The sequence below is a fragment of the Cygnus atratus genome, chromosome 5, assembly GCF_013377495.2.
Source record: "Cygnus atratus isolate AKBS03 ecotype Queensland, Australia chromosome 5, CAtr_DNAZoo_HiC_assembly, whole genome shotgun sequence".
NCBI lineage: Eukaryota > Metazoa > Chordata > Aves > Anseriformes > Anatidae > Cygnus > Cygnus atratus.
Window position 1 is genome coordinate 58534095 of NC_066366.1, and position 27551 is coordinate 58561645.

At 38.0% G+C, this 27551-nt stretch overlaps 1 protein-coding gene across 4 annotated transcripts in view; it reads left to right on the plus strand.

Annotated features, from left to right (window-relative positions):
• Positions 1–27551, plus strand: part of PPP2R5E (protein phosphatase 2 regulatory subunit B'epsilon) — a 72908-nt gene that overhangs the window by 39075 nt on the left and 6282 nt on the right. For all 4 annotated transcript variants that reach the window (XM_035551096.2, XM_035551095.2, XM_035551097.2 and 1 more), the window contains exons 3-12: positions 2757–2953; positions 15460–15561; positions 17485–17577; positions 21927–22057; positions 22143–22202; positions 22806–22914; positions 23897–23950; positions 24053–24103; positions 24978–25097; positions 26167–26294. In XM_035551096.2, the coding sequence (XP_035406989.1) occupies positions 2757–2953; positions 15460–15561; positions 17485–17577; positions 21927–22057; positions 22143–22202; positions 22806–22914; positions 23897–23950; positions 24053–24103; positions 24978–25097; positions 26167–26294 (1045 nt within the window). The remainder of the gene's footprint in view (positions 1–2756; positions 2954–15459; positions 15562–17484; positions 17578–21926; positions 22058–22142; positions 22203–22805; positions 22915–23896; positions 23951–24052; positions 24104–24977; positions 25098–26166; positions 26295–27551) is intronic.

The following is a 27551-nucleotide window of genomic DNA, read 5'->3' on the forward strand; positions in this document are numbered from 1 at the left end:
TGCAGTTTTATTTTGCTGTATGAATGGCAAATTGCTTCGTAAAGAAAAGCAGTTTTGATCAAAACAGGTTTGGGGTTTTTCTTGGTCTTTGTTTTGCTCTGAAGAGTTTGCCCATATAGTTAGTGTGGCTTGCTGACACTGTAGGTCTGGCATGAAATTCACGTAGTATTATTCTATGGTAGCTTTTCTTGAGAAGAACTTAATTATATTTTTTGTTTCTTTCTCACACCCCCAGATACTTAGCTGAAAAAAGAAAGTAAGCTTTTATTAGTTATTTTAATGCTTTAATATTTTAAAAAATTTCTTATTTAACACTGACACTACAATAAAATGAATGCAATCTTGAGTCTGGTTATAACTGGGGTTGAATTGAAAATCTTAATGGATTCTCATTTGATTTCAGCCTGTGTTTGTCTCTGACTAGAGCGGTGTCCTTGTTGGCCAAAGTAAATGCATGCAAGCTATGTAGAACAATGCAAACAAAAACTCATTATGTGTATGTAACATCATAGATTTTATTATGCCATTTACATGTTGTAAATCTATGTGCTGGACTAGCGTAAGGAAGAGTGCAGGTTAGAATTGAACATAACGCCCTTGAGAAGTAACCAATTGAACATTTTATCTCTTTTTTTCAGGTTGTATTTACAGTCTGTCTTTTGGGAGAAGTATTTAATTGATGAATTGTTGATTGATTGCTAATAGCAGTGAATTCTGAAGTCATTTTCCTTTTTCTGTATCATTTGAGGGCAAGGAATGAAGAAAGCAATAACACATTAGTTCACAAATACGTATGTTCCTCAGGCCTGTCATCTCTTAGACTTCAAACTGGCTTCTACCTTAGAAAGGACACTAACAGAAGTGATCTATTTTGTAATGGGTAAGGGCTAATGACTTTCCTTGACTTACCTGAGGTTTCAGGACCGGCTGCTGTGAGAGATTCCTTGCCATTGGAATGACTTGAGGGTGCCCTGATTTTGTTCCCTTCAGATTTCCAGAGTATCTGGGCGGATTCTTTTCCTGCATAGCTCTTCTTGATGGAGTTCTGCAGGGCCACGTTGCTTCTGTTCCACAGATGAATAAAACCTTTGGGAATGTGGGGCGAACATTTAAGAGGAGGATCTGAAATATGGTGTCATAACTATACCATTTTTCTCCTCCTTAATTTTCTTTAGACAGAATTGTTGCTGAGCTTACCCAAGCCTAATGAATAGTTGACAGGTGCATGCTACTTGGTTTTGTTAGTTAAAATTTGCCAAGATCTTGGTTGTTCTTTGTGGGACACAGTTTGAGAACTACTGAATCCTGTCACAACTGCGTTGCTGTCTATGGAAGGTTAAATAAATTATTGTACTTTACCTTGTCAGTTCAAAAAGCATCTAGCATATTTATTTGTATTGAAATCTGTATTTATTCTTTTCAGTGATTAAGCAATGCCAGGAGTTGATGTGAAGTACATATATTATGACCTTTTAATATTTCATAGATCTTATGATTTGAAACTAGTAACTGTTATGTACGTGGTTTTAAATTAGACAGATTCGTGGTTTAAAACAACTGTAAAGCTACTAGCAACTTCCAGTGTTTAGCAAGTATTCCTTGACATGATGTGCTCTGTCTCTTAAGGATAAGAAGTTCCATCCTAGGTTGGTTCTTATACTAGCGTGTCCAGGTTTTAAGAAATAAACATCAGTTCTTTACTATTTAATTTTTTTTCTACTTGAAATCAACAATATTTTTCATTTGCCTGTTGTGTTATTGCTTAGAAGGTCACTTGCTGGCAAATCATTTGTGCCTTAAAAATAAATAAAAAAGAGGTAGATAAAAGGAAGTGAAGCACCCTCTTGTTTGACAGCATATTTCAGGATAAAAATGCATATTTAATTTCTGCAGCTCTTCTGCATTTGTTAGCTGCTTATGTACATGAACATTGAATAAACTGAGCTTTCTGTGCACTTGTGATAAACTTGGTAAACTAACAAACCACTGAGAGAGAAGTTGATGTTCCCTTTATTATCCCTTGTTGATTATCCCTGTATTTTATGTCTCTTACCTGGTGAGAATTAAGAAAACAGAAAAAGTTGTAAGTAGTACAATCTGCTTACTTTATTGGGCAATTAAATATTAATATTCTGTGTGATATTTTTCCAATTAATGCATACTGTGTGTTTGTCATACAGCAAAAAAGCCTCACTGTTGCAGTGAAATCGCAGTTGATTTTGCTATGGAAACTGTCAACGTGGGGGTAATGATTGAGTCTGAAGAACTGTCTGCAGAATTAGTCTTACTGTATGTTCATATAGAGTTCTATATTCATGTATATTCATATGCAGTTCTAAGTGACGCAGTATTTTTGGAAGTAGCTATTAATCGAATTTGATCTGACAGTTCTTTCATCTTTCTTTGGCGTGGAAGTTAACAATGGTGAATGTTAGCCTCCTGTGAAAGTAGCGGTGTATTGTATTAAGTCCTGAATGCTGTTGCATTTGTATTTTCCACTCAAGCCTGGACTTTTTTTGTGAACCTGATTTTCTTAATAGCGGTTGATTAACTTACTACTGCAACATGTTGTTCAAGATCGCAAACGCAAAATAATAACATAGTTCCTGCAAGGGGTGGGTGCATTTGTTTATCTGAGCTCTGTTTTATGAAAACTGCATGAATGCTGCTTTTTTTTGAAATTAATCTTCAAAAAGAAATCCTGTTTCATATAAAAAGATGCCAGACTCACAAAGATTTCCTTTCTTGTTTCATAGACGTTCCATCTTCAGAGCAGCCTGAACTGTTCCTAAAGAAACTTCAACAGTGCTGTGTCATTTTTGACTTCATGGACACGCTTTCAGACCTTAAAATGAAAGAATACAAGCGCTCCACTCTTAATGAACTGGTGGACTACATTACAATAAGCAGAGGCTGTTTGACAGAGCAGACTTACCCTGAAGTAGTTAGAATGGTGAGTTTCTTCTTTCTCATGGTCTCTTTAAATCCACTTGCAGTTCCAGTTACATGTTGTGGGCGAAATTGAACCCTGGAGTAGGTGGATTAAATGAGGCCTTTGGTTTGTATTTTCTGCTAGACATCACTTGGGGATAATTCTCCAAAGACAAAATTATTAATTTTTATATATATACTTAATTAAAGTCAAGTAGATGATGGTTATTATAGTGTAAGAAGTGTATGAAAGGAAACCTGGCTTGTTGCCTGATCGAAAGACCCAGCAGACATAATATCAGAGCCTGTCTTTCTCCCCTATACCCTTCCCTCCCCAGTATAAATAATGGAATAATTTTAGAATTTTCTTTTCTTTCTTTGAACTTTATCCAAGCGTTTGAGTTTGTACTGAAGCTCTGAGATAGCTTAAAGTATGCACGGGTAATTAATTTTAAATAATAAATGGTAGAAATGTTGTAATAGGAATGGTGTGAAAATTTTATGGGTGTATTACGTGGTCATAGTAGATGATGTTAGCAAGATTACTCAACAATAAAGCCATACCTTATACATACATAAATTGTCAAATAATGGTATTTTCAATCTAAAACGGTAACAGAATCAGATGCTATATTATGAAGAGCATTCATTATAATTGGCAAAATCAATCTATGTTTTGAAATGTTTATTCTGTACTACCATACGGAACTCTTATAACCTGCTATCTAAATGAAAGGACAATTAGTTCAATGTAAACTTGGTGATGTTGGTTTCCTCATGGTGGTACCAGGTGATCATGAAATCTACTGGCTATGTATGTGCTGTGAGAAGAGAAGCATGAATAGATTTTATATTGCATAATATGTGCTCCTTACTTCTTTCCTGGCATGCAATTATATGCTGTATTGCTTGTCTGTAATATTTAAAAGTAGCTAAAAATTGTGACAGAATCATCCAGCACTTAATAGTGAATTGAAAAGCAAACAAAACAACAACAAAAAAAAGTTATGCGTGGAAAAATCTTAATATGGCTTCTTAATCTGTATGCATTTTCACAAAGTCTATAATTACATGAAAAGACTGTTCCTCCATCTCTCCTGCTCTTCCTTTTTCCCTCCCGTGCTGGACCACTCTTCTGAAGGAGCTGCTTTTCAGTCAGTTGTGTTATTTGTTCAGCATGGGGTCTAATGCACCATTCAAATACTGTCTGAATACAGAGTTACTAGTCCATTGCTGAAGTCTTCTGCTGGTGCTGCATTGTAGCATCTAAATGGCTTGCAAATGTTACTTTATTCTTCCTGGTATCCCTCCAGGTGAACCGATGAGATCATAGTTTTTGTATAGACAGGGCACTGATGCACAAATAACTTCAGTAAAATCATGTGCTTTTCTGGTACATAGAAGACACCTCGAACCTCACTTTCTGTAAGAATTTTGTATTTATTTCAGTGTTTCTGTTTTTGAGATTATATTTTCTTTTTGACTTTGTTTATAGCTGTTTTTTTTACCATAGCAAGAAATAAGAAACACTTGAGCTGTAACTGCTCATAAAGTTCAATTTGAATAATAAATCATAACCTGTGAAGCAGTCTGAACATGAACCCATAATGAGACCCATTTGCTTGTGTGTTCTACGGTCTCTACAGTCACTTAGGTTGATTCACAAAACTGTTTTTATCTTAAGGAAATGAGGCATTGCCTAAATAGTTTGAAAAGCACAGTTTTAAATAATTTACTTAAGTGTTGTCTCTAACTGTGATATAGAGCAGTCACTGGAAGTGAAGACATGATTTTTTTTCCCAGTGGATTTCACAGATAATTGCTAGTGGAGATTCAGGAATTTCAGTCCATCATTTTTGGTGGAAAACTGTTCTATCTTCTCCTGTATTCCTATGTTCCTTTCACTGCATCCTGCTCTTCCTATATTTGGGCTCTAGTGCTGAACTCAAGCCATGTTTTACCCTCAGTGCCATGGTACTTAAGAATGGGAAGACTGAAGATACTCTCAAGTCCTGCAGCTGGCTAGTCAGTGGCCAAGCCTAGATTTTTTTTTTTTTTTTTTTTCAAATAAAGAAGATGCCTAACTAGGGAAGTGGACATATTTTTTCTGAAATCGTTTCTGGAGAAAGTTAGAATCGTAGACCATCATGAGATGGAAGGGGGGACCCACAAAGATCATCAAGTCCAGCCCCTGGCGAGTTGGACTGCAGGTATTTTGTATTTTACAGGTAGGCTATGTGGTACAAGTACTATTTTTTTTCCTTCCTTTTGCCTATAAAAAGCAAGACTTCTCCAATACTAAAGTACCAAACTGAGTACAATTATACAGGTCACAGAGGGGAAGGTAGGACTCCTAATATTATTGAAAGTAAGTTTTTAGCATATGTTACCTGGTGAGCAGAGAACATTAGTCTGATTTGGAGACAGCAAGTGCTGTGGTGTGATGTTTGGTCTAACTTTTCTATGCAATAAATGCATGTTCTTGTTTCAAGCAGAAGGTGCTTATACTGTAATGCCAAGACAGACTTAATTGTATGCAGTTGACATCTTGAGGTCACCTGTGCAACTGCCGCTATTGTCTGCTTTTGAGAATTTTCATCTAGGTCTCCAGCTGGGTTCACAAATGACTTGTCAAACTGACAGGCTCTGACCTATCACGATAGCCAAGAAAACAGCAGCATCTGCGTCCTTACCAGATCAGTGTCTGCACTGCCTGCCTGCCACAGTTGTCATGGGAGTGTTGTGGTTGAATGACCAGTGTCTTAAAACGTACCATAACAGAGCACAAATGTTCTTTTTTTTCCTTTGGAATGTCTTCCTGATTTTTTTTGGTACTCAGATCCTAGCTTCTGACATATGAATGCAAGAATTAATTGGGCTACTGAAATTTGGAATAGAAAAGAAGAATTCTAAACACAGGGGAAAAGCAAGCAGCTGTTCCACAAGTTGTGGCATCATTTAAGAGCAGAAGAAAAGGTGCAGCAGTCTGAAGCTGATACTTTAAAAATTACTCACATTTATAAAGAAGAACTAATAGCAGAAGTACTTTCTTGCCTTAGTTATTTAAAATGTCAAAATAATTGATATCTCTGAAAGAGCCTTTTCTTAAAGTTCTACTAAGTTCATGTATATTAGTGTTCTATGACCCAAAATTTCAATTTTACAGATACTAGGATAGAGGAAGGCTGCCTATCAAATTCATCAGAAACTCTGAGATTTTTTAATTACTTTTATAATGTGGTGCTGTCATGACATAAGGATTTGAAAAACAGTCATTTGAAGTAGCTATCATGACAGCACCTGGGCATTTTTACTGTTGGTCATTCATGCTGTTAAAACCTTGATTCCTTATCATAATATCACATTTTCTGTTCCGTGTATGATATGATATTGTTTACAGCTTGGTGTGAAATCACCTGGCTGTTTTATTAATCTGTGTGTTTGTGTCTGCTTCTATAAACCACTTACTTCAGCTTGGTATATATAGAAGTGCTGTATTGGGTTTAAAAAAAAAATATATATGTGCTAATGGTCACCAAAGCAAGTTTGCAGCAGCTTCATCGCCGTCATCAATATGGCTTGATGGGAAGAGCTGCTGGCATTGGTGTTAATGACGTAAGCTGGACAGATTTATTCAGAAGGGTGCTGCTCAGCGCACATCCCCTGCAGTTTGGATGCGTTGTTCGGAAGGGCACATGACATTCTCTAGAATTAGGCTAGTCTTAAGAAAAAAGGCCCTTGCCAATTAAAACACACTCTGCTAAGAAGGAAATGCCAGTAATGTGACTTCATGAGCCAGTAATTGGACACTTTGGCTAAAATTTGATCCTGTCTGAGCAAAATGCAGAGGCTTAAACTAATGATGCTGATTTTGCTGGTAGATTAAGCCATGGTAGTTGATGGGAATAAATGTTTGTTATTATCTACAGTATCCTGCAGGGTGTATGTAGTACAGCTTTTTGTGTTTTCTGGAGATTAAGACATACATTGAGGAAACTGATTTGTTTCATTTCGAAAATCAAAAGACCATGGAAATTAGCAAGCTGTTAAACTGAGAAATCTGGATGAATCTTCTTGTTGGTGAGCAACGCAAGCTCTCCTCCTTGCCTCTTCAGAAATTGGGAACTCAACCCAACATTTACTGTGGTGTTTATGCAACATCCATGGATCCTTGCCAGCCCGTGAGAGTTGGCTACTAAAACGTTTTTGAGAGGTACCTTTTAGAACAAAGTATTACTTTGGTCTCCTTTCTTTTACGTGCAGAAATATCTCTAGTTTCCTATTGTCCTCTCCCTTCTCTGTAATCAATAATCAAGTAAAATAAACTGCAATCTCTATAACCAAAATCAAATATCATATTAGATGTCTTGTGGCTTGCAACACAGAGAAAGAAACTTGGTTAAGTGAATATCCAAATAAATACCACAAATTGCCTTTGAAAGCTTAGATTCTAATTCTTTCCCATGGACATAAATCCAGAGGGATTCCATCCCTTTTCCTGCAGGATCCTCTCAACAGATGTAAGACCAGATTCTGTTCTGGAGTGTTTTGTGACTGATCTATTAAATGTGAAGAATATCTTACTAAGCCATGAATTTGATGGCATGTTAAAGTACTTTCTTTTTCTTGGCCATTTGTTGTCTGAATGGCATTATGAATTGCTTTATATTCTGTAATTTTGCTTATGTCTAAGTGTTTTTACTCAGCTGGGCAGCTGAGCTCCACCACAGCCCTTCTCTCTCCCCCTTCTCAAAGTGAAAGGGGGAGAAAATATGATGGAGAAGACTCAAGGGTTGAGATAAGGACAGGGAGATCGCTCAACAATTACTGTCACAGCCAAAACAGGTTCAGGGTAGGGAGATTGAAGAAATTTATTGCCTATTGCTAACAAGCTAGAGCAGTGAGAAACTGAAAACAAACTAAAAGGACACCTTCCTCCCATCCACCTTCTACCTCCTCCCCCCAAGCGGTGCAGAGGAACAGGCAATGGGGGCTGCAGCAAATCCCTGACGCTTTGTCTCCACCGCTCCTTCACGGTCCCTCCCTGCCCCTGCTCCCCGTGGGGTCCCTCCCACGGGATGCCGTCCTGCCCGAACTGATCCTGCGGGGACTGCCCACAGGCAGAAGCTCTTCAAGAACTGCTCCCACACGGCTCCGTACCACGGGGTCCATCCCCTAGGAGCAAACTGCTCCAGCACGGGTCCAGCAGCTCCCCCCAGACCCCTGCTCCTGCGTGGGCTCCTCTCCATGGGCTGCAGCTCCGGCCCAGGGCCTGCTCCTGTGGGGGCTCTCCATGGGCCGCAGCCTCCTCCAGGCCACAGCCACCTGCTCCACCAGGGGCTCCTCCACGGGCTGCAGCGTGGAGATCTGCTCCATGTGGGACCCATGGGTGCAGGGGGACAGCCTGCTCCACCAGGGGCCTCTCCACAGGCCACCGGGGAACTTCTGCTGCACCCCTTGCCCTCCTTCTGCACTGACCTTGGGGGCTGCAGGGCTGGTTCTCACTCCTTGCTCTCCCAGCTGCTGTGGTACAGCAGTTTTTTTCCCTTTCTTAGATCTGCTCTCACAGAGGTGCAAACAGCATCGCTTACTGGCTCAGCTCTGGGCATCAACTCCCTTCTGGAGCCAGGTGAAACTGGCCCTTATCTAACATGGGGCAGCTTCTGGATTCTTCTTACAGAGACCACCCCTGCAGCACCCTGCTACCAAAACCTTGCCATGTAAACCCACTACAGTGTTACACCCTACTTGCTAAATATTCATCATACTTTGTTGTTTTTTTTTTGTTCTTGGATAGAAATCTTTATACAAGTCTACCTATATTCAGTCTTACCTTTTCAATTCAGTAAAATGCCTTTGTATTTGCTTCTGTTGGTTCAAATATTTGATTTAAAAATATAACACTGAATGGCATTTTTAGGGAAATAAATAAAACCAGTTACTCTTCTAAGAATTGAAAAATAATGCCTCTTGCCTAATACAAATTTGATATATCTTCTGGAAGTGAGTAAAATAATAGGAGTTGATCTTCAATTCAGCTTGAATCAGAAGTATAAAAGATTGTTTTGAATCCATCCTAAATGCTGAAACGAAGATGCAGTGTCCTGTGACACCCCCCAATGGACTTGGAGTGAAAATTGTCATATGGATGCAGCTGCAATGAAACAAACATGCCGTTGAAGTTCACAAAAATATATAAAAAGTATTTCATACTTCAACATATCTCCTCTTTAATGTGAGGTTTATCAATTCTGTAGAAACAAGAAAAGAATCTGTTTTCTTTTATGCATTATTTCTAAATTCCTCTGTTAGATACTTTTTAATATTCACATTCTTTATACACCTAGTTTGTATAAAAAACAATACTTACTGAAGGAAGAGGCTCCAGCATTCTCTGTTCCTTTCAAAAAAAAAAAATCAGTCGGAGGCAGCTCCTCTTGCAGCAGTTGTTCCTAATAATTTTTCTCGACAGTCTGTAATTACGTTTACCCGTATCCATTATTCCTCTTGTTGGTTACATAGGCTTCTCATTCGTCAGACTTTATCTGTGTAATAGTACAATGGCTAGGTCTCAAGCAAAGAAACAAACTGGAACAATATTTTTATTCCAAGGAATACTTGGATGTCAACTGCATTTTTTGTTTATTGGTTTCGTTTCGTTCTCATTGAAGAGGGGTGTACAATCCCACCCTCTATTTCGGCTGTGCCATCTTCTTGAATGCCTTCCTAGCATTGCACCTGCCAGCAGGCTCAACGTGAATCTCCTGGGGGATTGTTTTCTTGGGTTTTGAAGTTCTATTTTGTTCCTGAGGTTGGAGTCTGAGACAGTATGAGTTTTGTAATACTGTCTAGAATTCAAGTCCGTGCATTGGCAGACTTCTTGCTCTGTTGCCTGCTGTAGAGACGAGGGTATTACTGGTACTGTGTGCTTTGATTTGTCCAAGATAATTGAGTTATTGCTATGATATTATGCTAGTATAGAATTAGGTGGGCGTGCATTAAATAAATTTTTCCCTGGATTGTCTCAAAATATATTTACGAGGCGATAGTGGTGCATGGAGTTGTTACTAGCAGGGTACCCTGCTATGCTTTGGGTCTAGGTGACCTAGAGTGGAATTTCAGAGCTCTGGTTTCCAGCAGGCAGAAGGTGTACCTTTGAGCCTGGGGATATGTCAGTGTTAGCACTTCTAACTCAGATCATCAGTGTGCTTTCAAAGTGCATCTCCTATTTGTTCTCACTGTACTTTGCTGCTTGTCATAGAGAAATTTGGGGGTTTGTGAATTGGATTCATTCCAGACAAAGCGTGTGCTTCAGGAGCCTGCCTAAAGCTCTCCAACTAGCTAATGGACTTCAAGGCAAGAGATCACTAGAAAATAAGTCCTCCCTCCAAATACAAGTAATGTGGGGTTTTTAGGACCTGAGCACCAGCTGTTTTGTTGTACAGACCTGCTCCAGTTGCACTTCCCTGTTTGCTAACACAGCCGTATCCTAAGGATCTCAGTTCTACCATCCGCACATCTGTATGGGCGGAAGCTGCTACTACTGCTGAAGTGGGTGATGAGAAGTTAACAAGCTTAGGAGCCCTGATCTAGAGCTAAAATCTTGCAGGTTTTTGATAGAATTTTTAGAAAAAAAACATGAAAAGGACCACCTGCCTAGTGGTCCGGATGGTTGACTGTGTTCATGGTCCATAGTTTATGTAACCTGGCCAAAAGTAATGCTGCTGGGCAAAGAGAAGGCATATAATAACATATAATATGAAACTCTGACTGTATTCTGGCAAGCAGTGGGGCAGAAAAAACTTGACTGTTTTGGGTGACTATCTTGACTATCTTAGTATGAATTTTTGATGCAGTGTATGGTTCAGGAGCTCTATCTGACTATTTAGCAACAAAGAGATGGAGAGGTGTCATTCATATATATAATGTATGCATAAAATAAAAATACATACACATGTAGATGCGTGCTGCGTATGCAAATGTGTGTGCGTGTATATATATATATGTGTATGTTGAAAAGATCTGATGGTTTAACAGGAACCAGTGGGACTCAGGCTAGTTCAACCTTGAAACCAGAAGCAGTGCCCTAGTCAAATTAGTAGTAAAACTTCAGGTTATGAGAGCTGGTGGAATCATGATATATCAAAATAAAATTGGGTTTTTCTTTTTGAAAGATGTGCTGTCAAACTTCTGGGAACGGTGTAACGGGATATAAAGAAAGATTACAGCCGAGTGACTGCAGTAGTCACTTCAGGCTCTAAAACATGTAAATCCATGAGCAATACTAAAAACAAAACAAAAATGCAAACCGATGTATGCAGATGTGTTTCAGAAGGACAAGTGCCAGTGCCTGTTCCATGAGATGTTGTGTCTCAGTTCCAAGAGTTTCACATATGGTCTGATTACATTTTGTTGGAGTGTGCAGGCGATGTTAAGCACTGTGTGTGCACAGATATCCAGTTTCGATCTCATATACACAGGGGGTTTATTTGGACAGTTCCACATACTGGTAACAGAAGAACAGGTGTTCCCTGTGCACTAATTCATTTATCCTGTTTTATATAGCTAATACATTAAACTTCCCTGCATGCACACTGTTTTTATTTCAGGATTCATTCAAGAAAACTATTGCTGATAAAAATCTTTGTTCCAAACAGCATGGAATGTGAGCACCGAGTTGAAACTGAATTTGTGAAGGGTTTCTGTTATAGCACAAAATCAAATCGGATTTGATTGTGCTCCAGTGAGGGGCAAAGAGAGGGCTTCTCAAAACAAACATTTATTACTCACTTCAGACTTAAGCTTCTTAGAACTTTATTTTCTAAAAGTTAATATAAATAATAATATATCTACGTTTCAAATATAAGCATGGTGATAAAACCAGAACTTTCTTGAAGCCTGTTACTTTTAACTGCATATTCATAGCTTTGTAGTTGTGGATTGCCAGGTACGAACCCTTGGATCTGTCCAGAACTTATGGTTCATCCTTCATGGTGGTACCAGAGCAGCCTTCTCTATCTTTTCATTTAATTTGAATGAATTGACACTTATTTGTAATTGCCTGGAGAAGTTTTTGTTAGAGTTGTGCCTGAGTGACGTTGGCATTGAGCTTGGAGGTTTCTGGGCATCTCCAATTTAAAAATCTATCGTGTTGGCTTTTCCCACTTGCTCCTGGAAATCTTACTTGTTGCTGATGGATTAATTTCACTGACCTGTGAAATCGGTTTCTGGCACTTGGGTGTTCGGGTTGTGCATAGTGGGGAAGGAGTGTTAGGCTTTTGTGCGCCTGCTTTGATGTGATCTCCTGAAAGGAACAGTCCTGGAGAACGGCATGTGGACAACTTGGAGCTCACGGTAGGGAAGATTTGTCATGATAGAGCTTTCTAGACTATTAGGCTTCAGGTTTCCCTTGCAAAAATAACATCAGGTCTTGGAGGCACTCCTAATCAGAGGAAGATGGAAGTCGGTATTGATCGGTAGTCATTTGTGTCGGCCGTGGGAGAAGAGTCATCAAGGACTGCTTGCGCAGCCTGGCAGGGAGGTCCTTTGGCTTGATAACCAGTTGGGGTCAGAAGGGAAGTGATTCATATATCTAGCTGAAGGAATTTTGGCACACTGCTTGGGCCTGGGGATGAATGCTAAATAGCTGCCTTCTGCCTAGTGGAGAAAAATTACTCTTTCCAGCTCTGAGGTGGCACGTCCCCATCTCCATGTGACGGCTGTCAGTCCGTAACACACAGCTGGGCAGCTCGAGGACTTGTTGCTTTCAGTTCTCCCTCGGAGGCTTGTAGACATCAGCCACCCAGCGGCTGCTGATTCACAGGAGCGTGCTGCAAATTGGCACTGCGTGTAAACGAGCTGTCGTGCTGCGTCGGGGTGATTAATGCGACTGTAATGGCACGCATTATCTTTGAAAATTATGATTCCCCTGGGAATCACCTGAAGATAACCCATTCTGTCTGTTCTCCTCAGGAGAATATCTGGATTTGGGCTCCACATCTTTGCTCCTTGTGCAAAAAAAGAAAATTTAAGAGAACAAACTGTATACGAGGACAGTATTCTACCTTGCCTTGCGTTTACTCCTGTATGGTAAATTTCTTATGCAAAATACTGCTTTTGAGTTGCCTTGAAACTGGCGTCTCTTCTTAATGCACACTCCAGAAATCATTCTGGTTTTGTTACAAGCTTTAGGTTCAGCTGTCAGTGCTGGTACTTCAGTCATTGTTGCTGAAACCTTCGTTGTTCTGTCGTGCTGGTAAGGCCCTGGCACTAACTGCGTGAAACTTGGATTGACTTAATTTAAATTTTACAGGAATTTGTATTTGATTAACTTTTCGTTCTGGTAGTACGTACTTTTCCTTGCCGGTTTTGCTTGTGCCATACTTCAGCATTTGTTCCAGTTTTAAAATGTTAATACCTGATAAATACTTATCTTTTCTCTGATCTGTTGGTACAAATTTCATTAATCTGTATATCACTACATTTATATATCACAAGAATTTCTTATTTCAAATGAAGTTTAAAGCAGAAAAAAAGAGCTGCAGACTGTTTTTGATTTTGCTAGTTCCCTATTTTTGTTGAAGTGCTGAGAAAGTTGGCGTTTTCAAATGTGAAGTATTAACCGAAAATGCTTCAGTAAGTATTGCAGAATCCCAGGTGTTTGGATGGAAAATGTACCTATTGGTGCCTTCCCCTTTTTTACTTGGGAATCTTTTGGGCTTTCTTCCTTCTGTTTCCTTGTGCCCAGATACAGAAACGACTCTGTCCCCGTAATTCTGATCGCTTTCCTTGTCTGCCTGCTTGTCTACCTTCTATATCCCCAGGGATATAGAAGGGGGAGCTCAGCAATCCCCGAGGAAGGACAAACTGAAATCCGTGTGTTCCGGGAGTGCTTACCTGGTTTAGAAAAGTCTCTTGGAGGGGCTTTTGGGAGAACTGAAAGAATCAGAGAAAAAGATGGAGAAGAGGGAAGGAGAATGTCTCCTATTAAATGCTAGTAATCACCTGGCAGGTGTGCATACAGGACTCTCTCTATATGTTTATTCAGTGTCTATAAGCACAGGCTGGTAAGTGCCAGGGTTTTATTAGGGTTGAAAGTCATGCGACTTGACAACATGAGATTTACACGTACAGTGAAGGCTTCTGTAACACTGCTTTGCCGTAACCATAGTGAAATACTCCATCTTGTGGCAAGATGAAAAAAGTCCAAGCAGAAAACCCATACGACCAATCTTTTTCTGTACTCACTGGTTTGCCATATTTATTCTTCAGTTAGCCAGTTCTGTGTTTCCCCCTTGTGTTCAGTGAATATTCCTCACTGGTATGTACGACATGTACTACAGTTTTCTTTTTGCTTCGTCTTCTCATTTATGCAGTACCCGAATATCTTCTCTTTGTCTTGCAAGTTCTAAAACTTCACCTTAACTTATAGTCTGTTTTCATCAGACTGGATTGTATTTAAACTCTTGACTTTAAAGTGCGCTTTTGTATTAAGTTGCCAACATACTGAAAACATGCCTTACAGACTACATTTAGAATATTTACAGCAGTAAAAGGCTGGAAAAATAAATGAGGGTGCTGAAGAGTATGCTACTTCTGTTTCTTAACTAGATTAATTTGTCTAAACTACTATGTAGGGGTCATGTATAGACAGGATTAGGAGATAACATGCTGCTTTTCCCAGCTGTTTGATTAACCAGCTTAGAGATGGGTCAAATGCAGTGGCAGAGTGCAAAGAAGGCACACCACCACCTTCAAAGTGCAGAAGAGGCCCTGCAGCATGTTTACAGTTTATCAGATTTGCTGCATAATAAGCTGTACACTCCATTCAGCAGTATAATTAACTCAGGAAACCATTCCAGTTGTCTTTGCTTTGTGAGGCTCGTGCCATCAGCAAAGCAGCCTCAGCAAAGTACCTCTAAATGAGATTAAGCAAAGTGAAGCAACCATGAAGTAAAATCTGGGCTAAGTGACAAGCAAATAATATTTGTATAGCATTTAGTACCAAGTTCTGTACTTGGCAAGAAGTGTCCAGGCGTATAATGTGTGAATTGCACTGGCATCTAGAGCAAGTGCTGACAGATGAGACCTTAAGCAGGTATCATTAATGTTTTCCCTGTGCAAAGGAAAATAACTAAGTGTTGTATGAAAACACTCATAAATGCATGTTGATGGCATTTCCTACTCCTCCAAAATGCTATTCCTCTTAACTAGCAGGCCTGTTGATGGCCAGCAGAATGGGGAATAAAGTGGTGAGCTCATATGGAACCTGGTGGAGAGAAGTGATGGCAGACGAGGATGATCACTGGGAAGAAGTGTGGAAAGCTGGAGGAGGGAAATCCAAGGTTGGTGGCAGGTTTGTAAAGTGATATGTTCCTTTGCCCTGTACCATTGATAAAGAGCTTTGTCAGGCATAAATAAGTAAAAGGAATACTGCTTATTTGATAGAAGACATGTAGAGTAGGCATTGACAAAGTCCTGAAATCTGTTTGAAAAACAGATCTCATTATTCTTTCTTTCATCTTTCAGGTATCTTGCAATATCTTCAGAACTCTCCCACCTAGTGACAGCAATGAATTTGATCCAGAAGAAGATGAGCCCACCTTGGAGGCATCGTGGCCACATTTACAGGTTTTTGATCATTTATCTCAAAAGAAATGCTTATCAGTACTTAATGTATCTAATCGTTTTCAGCAGTTTTTTTAACTTGTGAGTCAGAACTGGTCTCTGAGATATTATAACAAAATTCTATTTCTGCTCTTCTGCTGTTGCTCTTGACTTATAACACAGTACCTACAAAGACAGGAGAGTACTTCGTACATTTGCCCCATGTTAGAACTTTATTTCAAACTCGGGTTGACAGTATCTCTTACATTCTTGTTTTCCTTTGCTGATTTAAAAATTAATTTGTTTTCCAAACTGCTCTGATGCACAGGTGTTTTCAGCAGCATCAGCAAGGGCATTGTGGGGATGCTGCTGCAGCAGTTTTGTTTAACTGAGGATAGTTTAACTTTCGTAAAGAAAAGCACGCAGTTGTTGACTGCTGATCAGAAAAACAAATGAGAATCTACATCCCTATCTGTCTCCCTTCCTGTCTGTGGGTTGAAGTTTGCTTTCAGGTGGTCATAGCAGGATGTGTGCTCACTGCTGTCTGTCATCACTTCCTCTCTTTCTCGAGTGTCAGTGGAAGGTATTTTGAACAAAAACATAAACTGATTTTGGAGAAAGACATCATCATTGATGCTAGTGCAGTAATTCCTTTATAGACAATATGGGTGCAGATCCTGTCTGTGTTATTCAGGACTATAACTTACGCCACAGGTAAATCTAGAAGAAGTTTGCCTGAGTAGCAGTTTGTGAAGTCTAGGTGTTTCCGAGAGCAAAGGAGCATGATCGATCTCAGCTTGAAAAGAGTGTTTTATTTGACAGTTGCATGCACGTATTTGCCTATGAGCAATTTGTTTCACTATTTCATTCTCTCACATTTAAAATCCATCAGAATGTGGGTGTCACCCCTTATTTATACTAAACTTCACAAAATAGAAATCTTAAAATCTTCAAGGAAGCTGTGAACAGCTCTGCCTGCCTGGAAACAGCACAGGCAGATGTGTCTGTTACCCTGTGTTCATTGACACTAGTACTGTAGTTTTAAAAGTCACTGTTCAAAAGGAAAGGATGGAAAAGAAAATATCAGGCAGAGAGGTATCTCTGAATTCATGTTTTGTTTTGATATTTAAGCATGACACTCAAGTTTATGCCACTGTCCATGCAAGTTTAGGATGCTGAATAATTTCCTGATAAAAGAATACTAAGTAGCAATCCTCCAGAACTGAAAAGGTGCAGTAAAGAGAATTGCTAGCTGGTAGCTCATCTCATTGATGACAGGTCAGAGTTGCTGTCCTATGAGGCCACTGGAGTGCCTTTCACTTCCTTTTTGCCTGTTTTTATACTCTTTTTCTATATTGCATAAAAGGTGTAATGCTATCCCAGTGAATAGTTTAGGCAGAGTTGGACGTGCATGAAAGCAGGCAGGTTTTCTCCATCCCTCTGGCTAACCTTTACAGTAAATTAGGAAATTCTGATAAATTCTGTTTTGTATTTTTTTTCCATGTTTCAAGTTGTCATAGAATGCTACTCTAAGCAGTTTCTAATTTAAATTAAATATTTCCAACTGTTTCACCAGCTCTTTCAGAATCATAAATTTCTGTATTTGGTATGACTTCAGCAGTCCAGAGGCAGTTTAAATGTGCTTTCCAGTTACCCTGGTAAGCTTTATGAGATGATGATAAGCTCTACAAGATGGAAGTGTCTGTTCTTGGTGATGAAATGTCTCTGACTGGAGTTAAATAAGCAAAACTAACTTACAAAGCTTTCGTATTTAATTTTAACATTAAGGTAGCAATTTGATAATAGATAATAATATTTTTCATCTTTAATCCTTCAGCTTTGTGGAAAAATAAGTATTTTATTTTATATGGAAAGAATTTACTGAAACACTTAAAAATATGAAGAGTAATGAAGTCATAAACTAAAACTTTTTTTTCCCTTTTGCAGCTTGTATATGAGTTTTTCATACGATTTTTGGAAAGCCAAGAATTTCAGCCCAGCATTGCCAAAAAGTACATAGATCAGAAATTTGTATTGCAGGTAAGCTGATCTGTTTTCTTTAAGGCTTCATTTTGATTTTGAAAAAAATTGCTTTGAAAAGATGCTGTTTGGAATTTGAAAGTGAAACTCCATTTGCATCAGAAAATTATGAACAAGCGTTTACAATGCAAGTTTTCAAACTACAGAGATAGGGGAAGTGTGTGTGTGTGTTTATACGTAAGTCTCTGTCGCTGTAGATATGTACAATACTTGGACAGGCTCCAGTTTTAATATGTGAATCAAAATATTTGACTAGCTGGAAGTGAGAGTGAGCTGAAAGGATAGCTGTTGAGAAATGAAAGCCTTTTTGTCAAGTCATCTAAAAATGCTGCCATCTAGAGAGACCGCTTTAACCCCAATTTTAATGTCTTAATATTGTTAAAATATTCCTATTGGAAGGGGAAGCTATTTTTCTCTACTGGAGAGCTGGCAACAAGGGCAGAAGTTCGTTAACATGTCTATTCCCCAAGTAGCATTGAAAACAGTGATGCTATAGTGCTTGGGGAGGAAGTAAATCAAAAGGCCATATAAAGTTCAAGCTCTACTAAAAGCATAGAAGCAGCAGCATCAGTAATAAACAACATGGACAAAGAATGGGAAGCTTTATCTTTGAAATTTGCTTGCCATTATGCCTAAGTGGAAGAGAGGCTCAGTCAGTGAGCTGGTAGCCAGACAGTTGGCACATCTCATCTTCCTTCTCCTGCTTCACGTGGAACTATATAGGTAGACTTCTCTGCTGGGGAAGTTTCTCCCAGGCATCAGCAGAGGCCAGAACAGAGATAGCTGAAGGAAGGTGTTTTCTTGGATAAGCCAGGAAACTTCATAGATACGCATCCTTTGCCTTTTTGTCTTCAGCGTTCAACAATAGGCCTGTCTTGTGTTTTCTGTTCCCATGGTGAGTTAGTGCTTTGCATTTAGAACCCCTAAATCAGATAGAACTTTGTGTTTAAGGCTTGCTTGTAGCTTGCTTTTGAAATCATGGAAATTTGTAAAGATCCCTACTTAGTTGGAAAAGGGAGTTGCCTTGGGGAGTGAGACTTGACTAAAAGTCAAACTAGATATGGCAGGAGAGACTCAGCGTTTCTGAATACCTTTCTCTCACCTCTTCTTCATGGAGCTTTTATTTTTCTCTGTGATGCTCAGGCAATAAAAGCCATGGTTTTGCTGTCCTTGTATGTTATTCATATAAAGAATACCTGAGAAACTTAGCCAAGAAAGCAATTTCAATCCTTACATTCAAAGAAGGGACTTCAGTTTCCTTAGCAAGACCTTCTTCACTCTAGAAGAGCATTGGAATGTACATGTTTTTATTTTATCCATCTTCTAAATGTGAGTGTTTTTATGTGGATCAAACCTCTGTGATGAGGTTTCCTTTTTGTTCATCCAAATATTGATTTGAACAAGGGGTTGCAACAATCTTGTCATCCAGTGCCTGATGGAGATGTCAGAATGTGACTGGGGGGAAGTCACTCTTGACAGGTTTTTCCAGACTAATTTTATTTTCTTCAGGTAGGGCAGGATTGACTTAGAAGGAATGTTTGTGTTCAACTTCCAAATCTAGAGAATAAACATTTCCAGGTGCTCCTGTTACATGTTGCTGGGTTTGTTTGTGACTGGTGGTATCCTACTCACTTAAACCTTTTCAAGGCATTCAGCCCTTTTATGATTTGGCCCAGGAGGTGCCAAACGCTTTTAAATAGGTCTATGGCAAAGATTTTTAAGATCCTATTAGTCTTCAATAAATCCGCTAAATGACAGAACATATCTCCTGAAAGGGGGAAGTGTGATATTTTGAAACCTACTTATCTGAAACGTATGATACAACGATTGGAGCTCAAAAGAATTCTAAGAATTTGAAGCTCTTGCCATATGGTTGGGTGATACATTTTTGTATAGTGCCTTCGCATAGTGTGTCAATTGAAGATTCATATTTTTCTATCAAAAGTTCTGCTCAGCCTTATATACACGTGCAAATAGATATATTTCCATGTCTATAAGCGTTTCCATGTGGTCTATAGGAACTTGAGTGTGCTTGCACTTTTCTTACTGTATTTTTTTGTGTGCCCAGAGTTAGGAACCTGTGATTACAGGTGACTTACGTTGGAAACCAATTTGAGCCTTAAGAACTTTAAGCATGTTGGGTGTTTTATGACACCGACAATACAGCTGTGACAATCTTCCTAATCAGCTTTCTCTCTTATTTTTTTTTTTAATTTGATGGAGTTTTTTTTAAAATGGGCATTTTCCAAGTTTTTTTCTTGATTGCTTGTTTTTTGCTTTTTTTGATTGTTGTCTTTTGTTTGGTTGCCTTTTTGAATATAGATTTGTTGCTGGCTTTCAGCTGTGCGTTTTGCTAAAATGTTGTGCACTAACAGCATAACTGTTCATTTCTAAAGACTGTTGGTACACAGCCTGAAATGGTTCGCAGTGGTTGCTAAGAGACATGCTGTTGAAATACCTCCACAAGTATCTGTGTTGCTGTAGGTTGCTATTTTGGAAATTTTATTTCCCTTTTCTGTGTATATTTAATGTCAGAGTAGTCATGCAAATTATGGAAGTCTTGCAGCTTGTCCATAAAAATAAGACTTTATTGTTGAAAACTGATGACAAATTGGACAAATCAAAATAATCTTTTTTTTTTTTTAAATGACAGACTGAGTCTGACTTCAGTAATGTTTCCACAGAGGACCTGTATAACAGAACTGGAAATATAAATATTTTGCTCCTAAAAACAATCCAATAAGAAAATTAAAAACATAAGTGCTTCCAGCTGTTTGCTATCTTTGGGTGAAATTTGCTATTTGGGGAAGGATGAGGTGACTATTTATTTATTTAACTGCAGAAGTGATTTAACGAATGAATGTGTTTATAACCTCGAGTGGGCAGCTGACAAACCTCGTAATTGCCTCATGAAATTCCCACCACAGATCCTTACTGCATGGAGAAAAAGTGGGAAACATCCAACGCAATGAAAAAGAACACATACATCAGTCCTAAACCTGACTGTTAGAAAGCAAAATCCCGGAAAGCTTAAGACTCTTTAATCATCTTTTTCTGATTTTTTTTTCCTCCTTAACCTCCTCAAAGTGGACTAGCAGTTTAACAGAGATAAGGTAGCATATATAGACTTACATATCAACTTATAATAGGTGTTTATAATTTATCTGATTGTAAAGCCAAGATAATTTTGTTTTCTACCATTCCTGTAATGATTTTCTGCCAGCATCTTAAACATTTGTAAGGCCTGTTTGGCATATTTAATTTCTCTTGCAAGATAGGTACTAGTTGACAGTTACTTTATTTTTCATGCAAGAGAGATAATTGTTCCTTTTCATTACTAGCTTAAATTTCATCATTTTCTGTGCAGTTCTTTTTTTTTTTTATTTTAAGTTTACCTTTAAATTCGCTCCAGATGTCTGCCAAAATAACAAATGGTGTGGTGTCAGAAAAGATGGAGAAGGGGTGAGGTGAAACTCAGATATTTGTCATAGAGGATTCAAGGGGGATAGAACATAGATGTGTAGCTGACATTCCTGCTGCTTGTTTTGTGCCTTAATTCTAAGAGGCAACTTCGGGTAGCAGTGTTCAAGGGTATATTTTGTATAGTAAAACACAAGAGGATGGTATTCTCTTTTGACTGAGTACCACGTAATTATTTTGCTGTTTTAAAATCTGATTTAACAGTTTCTTACTAAAGAATATTTTTTTTTCTTTGTTTAAACTGAATTGAAGATAACATTTTGTTCAACCTGGAGGATTAAGTCCCTGATTCTTTGATTTATGTTGAGATTAGTGGAGATCCTGTGACAGCAGATCCAGTGCTGGCACAGATTTCAACGTTGAGTCTTTCCACATCGTGCAGGCCATGTAATCACTAGGAAGACTTAAGAGTTCATAATACAAATTACAAGCAATTAGAAAAAATGTGACATTGACACAAAATTGTGGGAGCAAAATATTAGAGCAAATGAGCAATGTCTTTCAATTCTGCAGAGTGAGGGAGTAGGCAAATTGTCTTAATTTGTAGATGCGACAGCATTGTATTATTTATTTTGGGGAAGGAAGAAGGCAGCATTTTAGAGCCAGTTAATCAAAAGTGTTTTCGTGGCTGGAAGATTTCCAAATTTTTATGTCAGAAGTGAAGATCAATAAGCTGAGCTTTGTGATGTTGTACCTGGGTTGCAACAGATTTTTTTAATTCTGTATTTCTACACCTTGGGTAATATAGATGTCATGTTCTTACATGTATAAGCTTGCATGAATTTAACTGTCATATAGAAGTCTGTGTCATACCTGTCAAATGTAAAGTCAGTATTCACTTTTTGTTCTTCTTTTTCTTTTAAACATAGCTGTTGGAGCTATTTGACAGTGAAGACCCTCGAGAACGGGACTACCTAAAAACAGTCTTGCACAGAATTTATGGCAAGTTTCTGGGTCTTAGAGCATTTATCCGAAAACAGATTAATAATATTTTTCTACGGTAAGTTGTGGGAGAATATATTTTTCTCTTATGAACATTGTAGGAAACTGATCCATTAATGATGTTTAACTTTTTTTTTTTTTAGATTTGTTTATGAAACTGAACACTTCAATGGCGTAGCTGAACTGTTGGAAATTTTAGGAAGGTAAATGAGTCTTTATTATCTATCTCAAACTTCCATTCTGAATGTGTCAGAATAGTGTCAGACTTAAAAAAAAGTATTGCTATAAGCCCCTATTCTGAAAACAAATGTGTGCATGTGGTCATCTTTAAGCCCATGTGCAAATCTATCACATTTTTGCCAAGAGTATTTAACTGGATTCAAGTCACAGCCAAAAGTTTTGGATGGATTTGTGTGTGTTACACTTCATCCTTGAGTGCTATGGATTTTTTTTTAAGCATGCTAACAGCGTGAATGTCTCAAATGTAATTCTGGTAAGTTCATTACCCAAGAACACCTTTTGTATATGCATTTACAGAACAACAAAGACAAGTTCTTATCTGTTGGGCAACAGGTTTGTGCAGCTGTTTATATCATTGTTCTTAAGTCAGAGTTGAATTACTACATAGATATACTGCACTGCTAATACAAAGGAGGAGAAAATTTAGCACTTGTTAAGATAGCATGATCCTGCTATTTGTAAACAGGTGCTGACTGCTAAATGATTTGAATGTAGAAAGATCTTGTTCAGACCTTCAAAATGTTTTCTGTGATAACACTAACAAATATTTCTCTTCTAATTTCTAGTATTATCAATGGTTTTGCTTTACCTCTTAAGGCAGAGCATAAACAGTTCCTGGTGAAGGTGCTGATTCCTTTACATACTGTCAGGAGTTTATCACTCTTCCATGCACAGGTAGAACTTATAAAAATATTTTCTGATCAGTTAGAATGATATTTTTTTTGCTACTTTGGAAATTTAATTGCCTAGCACGTAAAAAAAAAAAAAGGTGGGGGGAAAATCTTTGTAATGTGGGAAAATACAGTAGTTTTTTATTCATTTGCTATGGTTTTTATGATAAATATCTTCTATTCTGATTAGGTAATTAAAAATGTAATCTACATTTATAATTTTTATTGTTTAGTAGTTTAACTCCTCAGTTTTCCTCTCTGCTATTTTCCCATTCTCACAAGGTTGCTTTTCTCATTCTATCATCCCCTTTCCTTGTCCCAAGAGGATATCCAGGTTTCCTTAGTCTTGTCCTGTCTAGACTCTTCATCACTCTGGCAACTTTCTGAATAGTAATCCCCTCACTTTTGCATAAACTTAAACATTTTCCCTCACAGACCTCTTAATACCACATTTATGCTCTCATATGTCCTTTTATACATTCAGTTTTCATGATGATATTTTTCTTCTGTTACGTGATACCTGTTGCCTTTCTGTCCGATTTTCAGATAGCGCAGTCTTTGTTCTGCTTTTCAAGCAGCACTTGCTATGTTACAGGTTTTAGCTGTGCTAGCACATCTTGCAAGTTTTCATGATTTTGCCAATACACAAGAAGTGTAAAAAGTTATTTCAGAGAGTAACAGTCTTCTAAACTTTTGTTATATTCCTGTTTTTAGAATTCTGAGCTGCTCTGATTTTTGTGTGAGGTACTTTGTCACCTTAAGGTTTTTGTGATGTGTTGTTACCTGTTGTTCCTGTGAACTGGACTTTGAATGGATTTGCACAGTGCAAACTATGCATCTCAGTTTAAAATTGGATACGTTTTTAGAAAACTGTATAGCATCTTGCCTTGAGTATCTTTTTTTTTTTGTGGTTTTTGAAAATGTTTTTGTGATATCTTTATAGAAATGTTCTAATTTCATTTTCTTAAATCTTTCTCTCTTCACAGCTGGCATATTGCATAGTACAGTTTCTGGAGAAAGACCCCTCGCTCACAGAACCAGTAAATATTTTTCATACTTTTTTTCCCATAAACAGCTTATTTTTTTGTGAGGAATGTAAAAAAATAAATAATAAAATCTAATTTATTTTTCTTTTAATTCAGGTCATCAGAGGCTTAATGAAATTCTGGCCAAAAACCTGCAGTCAGAAAGAGGTAAATGATATGCTAGTATTAACAACAACAACAAAGTTAGTTTGCTCTGTGATATAATATGCAGGGAATTTTTAGGTTTCCCTGGGTAGATTGCACAATGTTGTGTTGGATCTTGGTGTTAGTTCTTGTAGAAGATTTTCCATACTTAAATTCTGCGCTTTTTTTTTTTTTGTCGGTTTCTGGATAGTTTTGACTATGAAGAGAAAAGCTTCTGATAGCCATGGTTTCTACTCACAAAATAAACACTGGTTTTTACACAGAGAAGGTGATTTCTTTTTGTTTTAGAAAGGAGAGAATAAATATATAGAGGATAGATTGGAATAACTGTTCAACTTGGAATTGTTTATATATGACGATAGTATTTTTCCAGACTATATGAAGAATTTTTTATTTTCTGGCATATACCTGCTGAACATGTCAAAGATGCAGTTAATACTTTGCATTTTTGTTTCAAATTCTTAATGCAAATCTGAATATCCCTGAAATTTTATGACACAGCAAAACTATTACTTTGAATATTGCTTTGAAAAAGGAGTTAAAATTATGACTTTCCTTAATTAACAGAGTTAAAGACTTGGCCATTCAAAGTCTTTGTATGAGGCTAGGTTTTTCAGCATGGGTATCCTGGTGCAATTCTGAAGTTTGCTTTAAAGGACTACAAATACAGCATTTGCTCATGCTTCTCCTTTCTTTAAGAGACTAGATACAGAGGCTGTCAAAGCTAGAACTGATTACGTTTTTTGAACAAGAGTCTTGTTGAACTAGTGGGAGCTTCCATTTTTGCCTGAAGCGGTGGGATTTGAGGGTATGCAGCATTTTATTGATCAAGATAATTCGCAGTTGTTGAATTCAGTTCTTCATTCCTTGTCTGCAGGTCATGTTCCTAGGAGAGCTGGAGGAAATCTTGGATGTAATTGAACCGTCACAATTTGTCAAAATCCAGGAACCCTTGTTTAAACAAATTGCCAAGTGTGTCTCTAGTCCTCATTTTCAGGTCAGTTTGTATAGGAATGTATAGCCTCAATTTCAAACATAACTCCCCCCCCCCCCCCCCCCCCCCCCCCCCCCCAAATGTAAATACTATTTTACATTATGTGGTTTTAAATACTTGTCTTCTGAATTTCTGTGGAAAGGTATGTTGCAGTAGATGTTTAGTTCTGAGTTCCATTATAACATTTTAAATATATTTGGGGTTACAGCACAGAACTTGAGCCACATAAGAGTTTAAATTTTATCCAGGCAGAGTTTGAGCCCTTATAGGTATAGGTACTCACTGTATGGCCTTTGGACTGATAGGCCCAGTAAGATCTATTTGATTTCTTTTTTAATGTGGCTCTTGTTCTACTACCTCCTTCCTTCTCTAAAGAGATGTCTGGTTAGAGGTGATAGATCCCATAAACTATTTTCTTTCTTGCATGATGGCAAGAAGGGGGATTGAATAGGAATTAAGTTTAATCATATGCGAAGATGATACAAAATTCATGGCTTGTATCATCTCTGTATTAAGTTACGTGACCTATCCTGGCACAAAGGCAGATGGGACTGCTGTAGGCTCTTCCTTGGTCTACATCTGTTTTAAGTACAATGTAGATCAGTGTTTTCCCTCCTAGTTCCCATCTCCCCGCCGAGGTGATTTTGTCATTACTACCTTCCCTACATTTAAGATCTCATCTCACATATTCCCTGCCTCCTTTCTCTTGTATCCTGGTGCTGTTACTTCTAACTGGGAAGTCACAGGATTGAGGGAAAGGGGAGATGGTAAGTCCTTCCACTTGCCCTTCCCTTCCATAGCTGTGGTATTGTTGCATCATCTGCTCTTGTTCTTCAGTGAGTCACACTGTATTGTTCAGGGGAAAGAGAAAGTGGATGCTGTGGGATCTAAATTACAGTACAAAGATACCACTAATGCAGGTTATACTACTGATTAAAATAGAGTTTTATTTCCCAAATTAATGTTTTCTGTTCATTCATCTTAATGAAATTCCTATGATTTGGTTTTGCTTCAGATTATTACAAAAAATGTATCTGAATTTCCATTAATATTTTATTCCTTTGACTCAAAGGTGGCTGAAAGAGCACTGTATTATTGGAATAATGAATACATCATGAGTTTGATAGAGGAGAATTCAAACGTTATACTTCCCATCATGTTTTCCAGCCTTTATAGGATTTCTAAAGAGCACTGGAATCCGTAAGTTTTTGCAATTAAATTTTAAATTACCTCTTGTCAAACTGCTGATCAACTTAGGGAAGTGTCTGCTGAAGAATGACAGAACAGGAAAGATCCAAATTCAAAACTGACACGAGCAGGTGCAGCTCTGTTCATGCCAATATAAATTAGACGATGCTTAAGCTTGGCTCAAAATGTTATTAATTATCTGGTATGTAAACAAAAATCAGTACCTTATGGGATAAAAATAAACCTTCTCATAAATTGGAAGGAAGAGAAATCAGATGTTGCATTGTTATTGAAGAAAAAATGTTGCTCATCAAGCATTTCTCGTAAACAGATTTTTACAAGCTAGTTAATGTGTTAAGTGTGTTCCTAAATTATCTAGAATAATATCACTTGGCGTTAATAAAGCTTTGTGGTTGTACTGCGGATGGTACTGATCCCCCTGGTAGACTTCTGGTACAAGCATTTTTCTAAACATTTATGCAGCATATATACACCAGTATGTTCTTAGGTTGGGTTGTTTTTCTAAATGCATTTAAATACAGCTGTTCATTATTATGCACGATTATAGAGCAGTAACTTCCTATAAATATCCTCTTAATTTGGCTTTTTGATGTTTAAACTTGATGACCTAGTAGAAAATGTTGTAATAAAAAACTGTGTTACAGTTGGATGTCACATATACTCTACTTTGGTTGAGATGTGTTTCTAAGCCAGAGTGGTGACTGTTTAGTAAACCCAGTGTGCTGTGGTCAGGTCCCAGTTGATTTGTTAAGGCCTTATTGTAAAGCATTTGTAAAACATGTCATCTTTTAAAAGGTAAAATATGTCACCTTTTAAAAAAGGCGGCTGAGGGGAGACCTTACTGTACTTTACAATTACCTTAAAGGAGGTTGTATCAAGGTGGGGATTGGGCTCTACTCCCAAGCACCAAGTGATAAGATGGGCAGAAATGGCCTTAGGTTGTGCCAAGGGAGGTTTAGTTTTGATATTAGGAGAAATGCCTTTACTGAAAGGGTTGTGCGGTGTTGGAGCAGCCTACCCAGGGAAGTGGTTGAGTCACCATCCCTGGAGGTCTTCAAGAAACATATAGATAACAGAACACAAAATACTTCCCATGGCATTAATACTACGTTGCCAGTCTCAAACCAGCCTGCCCAACCTTGTGTACTATGTACTGGGATGCTTCTGGTAATAAGAATATGCCAGTATCCCAGATCTCAGAGTTTTATACCCACAGGAATGTTGTACCTTTGACATGCAAACCAGGTT